Genomic DNA, 7,827 nt, shown 5'->3' with positions numbered 1-7,827 from the left:
GTGACAGAACTGTTTTCTGGGCAAACGGTGATTATGAAATGAACGTTACACAATCAGTGATTCTCTCAAAACCTTGTTAATCCCAGCTATCTGTAGAACATTAAATGTGTTGGGGGAAAAGAGGAGCAAGGAGGCATGGCTACCACACATGGAAGGTGGTGGTGGAGCAGGTGTAGATCAAATACATCCAGCTATAGTTAGATGCTCAAGTGGCTGGAAAGAGCAAGCCGAATGGGAGTTCTGTACAAGCCGATCCTCATCTCTTTCAGAAATTTGGCCTCTGCAGGGTAGTGTTTCCATTGCAATTGAATGAAGACAGCAGACCTTTCAAACAGGTATGTACATAGTATATATGTAGGCATCTTGTAAAAGACATGAATTTAACATAAAAAAGTGTTTCTAACTGAGCATGTTGGCTCGTGTGGGCAATCCCAGCACTGGGGAGTCTGAGACAGAAGCATCATAGCCAGCCTTAGGTATAATAAGACCCAACTATAAAACAAGAAATTAATGTTTCTTCTCTTAACAAGGTTGTAAGGTGCTAATCTCATGCTGAACCTTGGCATGAGTGTGTTAAAGGAAATGTGTTCAGTGAAAATGGGATCAAATGACAGTGCAGCAGTGAACACTCTTAAGATTAAGTGAACCTGACAGTGTTAACACAGGTCATTTATTTTAAAAAGAGATACTATCCAAAGTAGGCAATTGGTAGTGTATGAAAATACTTTATATATATAAAGATAATGTCAAAAATCAAATATACACATTAATTAAAAGTCTAGCATATATTATTCTTCTAAAAATATACTTCCCAAATTGAAAATTCAGTTATATAAGCTTTATTATACATATATGACAAAAGTGACTGAATACTAAGGTTCAGTATCTTTGAACTAAGTGCATTTCTATTTTTAAGAATACTTTTATTTAAAAATATCTGCTATGCTCTGTACTGAAGCTATGTGTTATACATTCATATTTAACTACATTTGTTGATGCCTTAACCTTCTTTTTGCTGCTGCTGCTGCTGCTGCTTTAAGATGTGACTCTCGTTTTCAAGAGCATTATCCATCACCAGGAGCCCTCCTGTATCTGCAGTCTTCCACAGGACAGTTCCACTCCCCCAGTGGTTCACCAATGCATGGTTGCTAACAAAACAGTGGCGACTCTGAATCTTCAGAGCCTTGTTTGTAGACTGGATAATGGTAGAAACACTTGGAAAGGCTTTAAAAGCATTGCAGATGACAGGGTTGCTTTACAAAATCAGTACTGTTGATAAATTTCCATAGGCATATGCTGACCGCAGGAGTCAGTTGCATTTCTTATGTCTATCACTGTAGATTTCCCAGTTGCTTGCTTTATTTGACCAGGAGGCATCCAGAAACTTCTGGGAGGGTTTCAAACTCTCCAAGTATGCAAGGCAGTAGTTTCTTGGAGGTTGCTACTACATTTTCTGTTTATATACTGCTGTTCAAGATTTTATTCCAACAAGTTTTTATCTCTCTCAGTAGTCTCTTTAGGAAACATGGATCATTCTTTTTCTGTTCCTTTATGGTTTTTTCTTCCTATGAGAATAAATTCAATAGATTTAATGTAATATTTTAATAAAAATGAGTCTCAAAATATTTGCTTTTTATTTTTCATCACATTAGATTATAGCTATTATTTAGTATTGCAGAATGAGGACTCTTGCATGGCATCTTAAACTGTGACCTATGTTGATCATTATGATTGATTAGGAAAATCAAGGCCTCTATGCTTAATGTTTTATATGTCATTTTCCCCTCCAACAATGAACCCAACAATCTAAACTTTCATAAATGACACATTTTAATATAATGAAAATGAACTTTTTATATGAAAAAACAATTTTAGCGAAAACATTTAACACTGATGGTATTTGGATGAATAATATACCCGATTCAACTGGTAGTTTAGAATATGGTATAAAAACTTAATGTTTAATAAATTTTGGTTACTATCTGCCTCATACATTGGTTTTCCTCACCTAATTAATAATTTTTACATGTTCCTAGTACAGTATGGAGAGAGATGCTCATATGTACAGCAGCTGCTAGACAGCAGTTGGTCGTATCCCTCAGTGTCATGTGACAGACATAGTTGAGTGGCTCTTCATAGAGTAAAGAATCAGCTAGTTGAGCATTTTCTTGGTCAGATATTATTCTCAGCACTTCACATATCTTACTTTATTCTGTCTAGTGGATAAGCCTGTAATCTTGATGATTTTACTTCATTCTGCAAATAAGGATAACAAGCCACAAAGAGGTTGGAGCCAGTGTGACAGAGTTGTAATGCATTCATCTTGAGCTCCTTTCTTTTTAATTTAGTCACAATTCATATCTCTATTAGTTATATATGTAAGTAACATAAGCATGTAACCTTTAAATAACTTCAAAAAGTCGATGACAGAACTTGAAAGGAAATATGGGTCATTTTGTTCTTTAATCTTTCTAGTCTAGAGACACAGAACATTTTCACTTGCTGAAGTTGCTGTACAATCAGTTCCACGACTTTAGTGCTGGTACAGATCATGTCTCTAAGTGCCACATTCATGAATTGAATCAACTGCAATTTGAACGTACTTGAAGAAAAATGCTCCTGTACTGAACATGTGTGAACTACTTGTCATTATTCTTCAAACTACACATAATAACTACTTATCATTCGCATTGCTGTGGAACTTTTAAGAAGCCTGCATACAATTTAGAGTATACAGGAGGCTATGTGTGGGTTATAGGCAGAAACTCCATCACTTTCTCCCAAGAGTGGGAGCATGGCTAGAACTGTTTATGAGCTGTCTGACCATTACCATGGATACATAACACAGAAAAAGCAGGTGGGAACAAACCCTCCCTTTACCTCTGGAATTCTGGAGACACAAATATTTAAACTTTCTAAATTCATGGACAAGGCCCTTGTTATTTTTATGTTGCTTCTGGGTCATATATTTGTGTACTTTGAATTTTATACTTCAGATTGGAATGCCTATGGCTTCCTAATGCACTGTGTGAAAGCTCACCTGCTTCCTTACAAAGTCATGTTTTCATATCTGTGCTGATAAACAACAACAATGGAAATGTCAAAAAGAATCCATAACCCACATACCAGCATGATCATTGTTCAATGTCCCTGAGTGGTTAATCTTTGAAAGCAGATCCAAATGGGCTTTGTGACTTTGCAGCCAAGGCTTGAGTAGCTTCCCGAAGGCCGAGGCTTTGTTCTAGAGTAGGGGAATACCTTTCAATTTAAAGTGAAAAGCAGCACTTAAACTCTGTGACAATAATGGTGGCCACCGGGGAACGGCAGTGTCCTGACCAGGAGTGATGCAGTGTGATGCCCAGTTCACTCTTACCTTGCTTGTGCAGTTCACCAGTGTTTGTGTGCCGTCTGAAACTCTTAGTAAATGGTCATTGAATTCCTCACTGATATTCATTTTAAGAAATTGCCTCAACTTGCGAGCAGCACGATTTAGAAAAGCAGCTTCCTATTAGAAGAAAAGAATCAACAGTGTTGTTAACATAAGGCTAGATCCCTGTCCCTTAATTATACCCCACCTCCGCCCTAGCTATTCCTGTTAATCACATGACTGACGAGTAACCGGAATGAAACTGTTTGGCTGCAAGGAAACAGAGAGCATAAAGTGCCTAGAATTTGGTTTAATGATTATCTGACTTTTAAGAAGTCATTTCTCCATTAGGAACATGTGGCTTTATCATTTGCAGGTGAACATATTATAAGACTATGTACTTTTAACAGGATAACTAAAGAAGAAGGCTGCAGAAAACACTAGGAAATAAAGGTATGTGTGGATTTTTTGTTACCATTTGGGACACTGGAGCTCTGAAAGAATAGCTGGTACTAAAGAAAAAACGAAGAGCCACGTAGCCTAAAACATAAGCTTTATTAGATAAATTAGTTAATAAATAAAAATTGTGATTATGTGATACTATGAAGTTAATAGCTGTGTGAGTTTTAGAAAGATTACCAAATGTCAAAGAGCATCTCTTGTTTCTTTGGGGAAATTTTACAAATGTTGGGAATTTTTAGAAATTATTTTCCATTGTAATTGACCAACTAGAACTGACTCTGGCATAAACTACAGCAAATATTAAAAATATAAGACTGTCTAAAATGTAAGTGTGTGTGTATGTGTGTGTGTGTGTATTCTGTGTGTGTGTGTGTGTGTGTGTGTGTGTGTGTGTGTGTGTAGTTTTGACAAGAACTTTCCTTCATAAAAGATTTAGGAGAAAACAGACACTTGTGCCTTTTTAGTCAGTGTTTTTAGCATTTTCAAAGTAAACAACAGAAAATAAGGACAACGGATTATTATGTGCTTTGTATCTATTGGGGACAGGGTAGCTAAAAAATAACATATAATAGACCACAGTATAATATAATAGACAAATGATAATCCTGTCATTAATATAAAAAGATTATGAAATTAATTTAATTATCTAACAGAATTGTGCATAAAACCAAGCTCATAAAGAAATCCAAATTATCATTACCTTTGTATCATCACATAGATGTTTTTTAAAAAAGTTTGGTTCATTATTTGGGCAATCACTATCAGTTCCTGTCATTTTGTCCTGTAATAATATAAAACAATATAGTTAAATTCAGAGAATGTCTCTAACATATATTTATAAAAAAACATTCTAATATCTGATACTCATATTAACAGTTTAAGGAAAGCAAAATTCGCCTGATTACTTACTAGCATCAAGACTAGGTTTTCTTTATGTGAAAAATTAGCAAATATTTACAATATCATCTCAGATAAGATTCAGAATCTCTTAAGATTGAACTGAACTAGCTCTGACCACTACACTGGTGATTCCAGGCTATCGGAGCTCCTTAAAGATTTCAGAAAGCTTTAGTCTGGATAATATTGTCAAAACAATAAGTAGAGCCAGGTCGAGATTGGTAAGGGCTTCTGAGCTTTGTCTCTCTGCCACTCAGGGAAGTGTGTACTGTTCATATTACTCATGCAAAGGAGGCGTGGTCTTCTGACTTTAAAATGTATGCATTTACTGTTTTACCTGTAAGGAAGGAGTGCGTGAACACATAATTGTTTAAAATTCAATGTTTACTAATGACCGTTGTTCAAATATTTCTGCAAAACCCTATATGGAAGCTAATTTAAGAAAACAGCGACCTGGTTTCATCTGGCATTTGGCAGATGGTTCCTGTATCCTCTAACTATGATCACATCATACCTTTGAGAAGCATGCATTTTGGAAATGTGTCTGTGTCAGTCACCCAAGGCATACTGGAGTCATCACAGGAGCAAGACATATATTTTCTAAAACTACCATCTTATCACTAAAGGTAGTGAACAGTTATTTGTCTACTCAGTCGTTTTTCTACCCATGAATGACATCAAATTAGGCATACATGCTTTATTTCTACCCATGAATGACATCAAATTAGGCATACATGCTTTATTAAACATACAAGTCTCATATGAAATATGTCACTGAATTTAAATTCTTGGAGAATTCTAGCAAATTTCATAACAGTATTTGAAAATTGTTTTTGGTTAGGCAAATGCTGAGAGGAACTATTAAAGTTTCATATGCCTATAGAAGAGAGGGTTGAACTCTTTTGTATATTTGCCAAGTGTTTGACTAAAAATTAATTTTCAGTGTGATGACAATATACCTTTGACATGAGCATGAAAGATGTTAGAGTTGCCTTCTGAAGTTACCATTCAAGCCTATGAAGAGCAGCCCAGAGTATGGATTCACAATGAAAGAAAACTCCCATTTCTTGGTTTAACAAGTGTCAAAGTAAGATTCCTACAGGTAATGTAATAATGTAAACATTATTTCCAGGTTACTATAAATATGGAAAAAACACAATAGAAAAGCTAAAATTACTATGAGCTATTGTGTGACTTGCTCCTAGAAAAGGTCTTTGATTTCATTAGGTTGCAGGGATTTTTTTTCTTCTATTACATACTTAACCTTCTTGTCTTAATTGATGATCTACTGCTGTGAAGAGACACCAGACAAAGGCAACTCTTAGACATTATTTAACTGGGGGCTAGCTTACAGTTTTAGGGGTGTAGTCCATGATTATCATGGCAGGAAGTAGTCAGGCATGGCACTAAAGTGTTAGCTAAGAGCAAAGACAGAGACTGGACCTAGAATGGGCTTTTGAAACCTCAAAGCATTTCCCTTAGTGACACCCCTCCTTCTGCAGCACCTAATCCTTCCCAAACAAATTTATCACTAAATATTTAAATACATGAGCCTATAGGGCCATTATCATTCAAACTACCATATTTAGCTCCCTGTCCCCATAGGCTTCTAGCCATATTAGAATGTAAAATGCATCAGCCAACTTCCAAAGTCTCCATAGTCTTTTAATTTCAAGACTGCTTCTCACAATTCCAAAGTCTGAGTCTCCTTGAGACTTAAGCCAATTTCTTAATTGTAAAACCCCATAAAAGCAAAAATCAAAATGCCTATCACATACTTCCTACATACAGTGACACAGACTATACATTATCATTCTAAAGGGGAGGAACAGGAACTTACTAGTGAAACACTGGACCAAAGCAAGACTGAAATCCAGTAGGGCAAACTCCAAATTCTGTATCTCTCTGCGCAGTGTCAAAGGGCTGAGTAGATAGCTCTTTATATCTTCCACACTCCCCAGCTTTGCTGACTGAAACACACTTGTTATTCCTGGGCTGGTTCCACTTCCTGCCTGCAGCTTCTCTCCTTGGCAAATATGCCATACTGTGACTTTTCCAACATGTGGGATCGCAATCCAGCCTTTACATTCACAGTTTTACACAATGGCTTTCCTGGACTTCTCTGCAAAGATTCCCCTGCCATGTACCTTTGATTTAACAGCTTTCCTAAACCTTTGAACATTCCACAGTGCCGTTCCTGTGTCACACTGAATTCTAAAGCCAAAACTACATGGCTGAAGCTGACAGCTTCTCCTGCTTGCTGGAGCTAGAACCTGTGCCCTCCCTGAATTGCATTGCATAAGTGTTCCATTATTGTTTAGGCCAAAGAAAAATGTCAGGTCTTTTCCTTTCCAGGATTAGCCAAGAGGGGTCTTGGCCGGAGGTTACTACTCCCTTTTTTCCATCCAGCATCAGGGCTTTAAGCTTCTCCCAAGATTGAGCTCCAGTACCAAATGTCTTGCTTCTCTTTTTCTCTCCAAACTGTAAGTTTGAATTTCTCTTTGCCTTGTTTGCTTCTCTTCATTATAGATGTACATGAGAGTGAATAAAATCACTACTTGGCACAATTGATATTAAACTGTCTTGAAATCTCCTCCGCCAATGATATTAGTAGAAAGTTCTTCAATTTAACCACAGGTGAGTTTTTTTTGGCAGAAAGTAGTCCCATTATTTGCCAAAGTACAGCAATAATGGTCTCTAGTCCAGTTGATATTATTATTTTCACCAGTGCCTACATAGTCCAAATTACTCTCAGAACTTCTGTTTTCCATGCTTCTATGACCATGCCCCATTATGCCCCATTTATTATTCAAACAACTTTTCTTGTCCAAAGTTCCAAAGTCTTTCAAACAACTGTACCTGTTATACCTCTATTTACAAGCAATACTCACAGCATATACCTTTTACATCACTTTTAAGTGTATTTGTCCTTTAGTTTTTTGCTTTCTGTGTGTTTTCTACAAAATTTTACATATGCTTACTTAACAAGGAACTAATGAGCAGTTTAGACTTCAGTCTTTATTTTCCCCTGAAAAATACAAAAACTTCACCATTTTTCCATTTTCTCTTCTCTGATATTAATCCTGTCTGCTTTTCTGTTA

General features: G+C 36.4%; 1 protein-coding gene across 3 annotated transcripts in view; it reads right to left on the bottom strand.

The window, feature by feature from the left end:
- Positions 1-823: 823 nt before the first annotated feature.
- Il7 (interleukin 7) overlaps positions 824-7,827 on the bottom strand; it is a 43,760-nt gene continuing 36,756 nt past the window's right edge. The window contains exons 3-6 of one of the 3 annotated variants that reach the window (XM_063281372.1): positions 4,530-4,610; positions 3,374-3,505; positions 3,127-3,258; positions 1,426-1,565 (exon numbers count right to left, since the gene is read on the bottom strand). In XM_063281372.1, the coding sequence (XP_063137442.1) occupies positions 3,142-3,258; positions 3,374-3,505; positions 4,530-4,610 (330 nt within the window). In that variant the 3' untranslated portion in view covers positions 1,426-1,565; positions 3,127-3,141. Of the gene's footprint in view, positions 1,566-3,125; positions 3,259-3,373; positions 3,506-4,529; positions 4,611-7,827 lie in introns of those variants that run through there. The other 2 variants (NM_013110.3, XM_006232139.4) reach the window with 2 other exon arrangements.

The sequence above is a fragment of the Rattus norvegicus genome, chromosome 2 (assembly GCF_036323735.1).
Source record: "Rattus norvegicus strain BN/NHsdMcwi chromosome 2, GRCr8, whole genome shotgun sequence".
Taxonomy (NCBI): Eukaryota; Metazoa; Chordata; class Mammalia; order Rodentia; family Muridae; genus Rattus; species Rattus norvegicus.
This window is presented reverse-complemented; position numbering and strand designations above follow the sequence as displayed.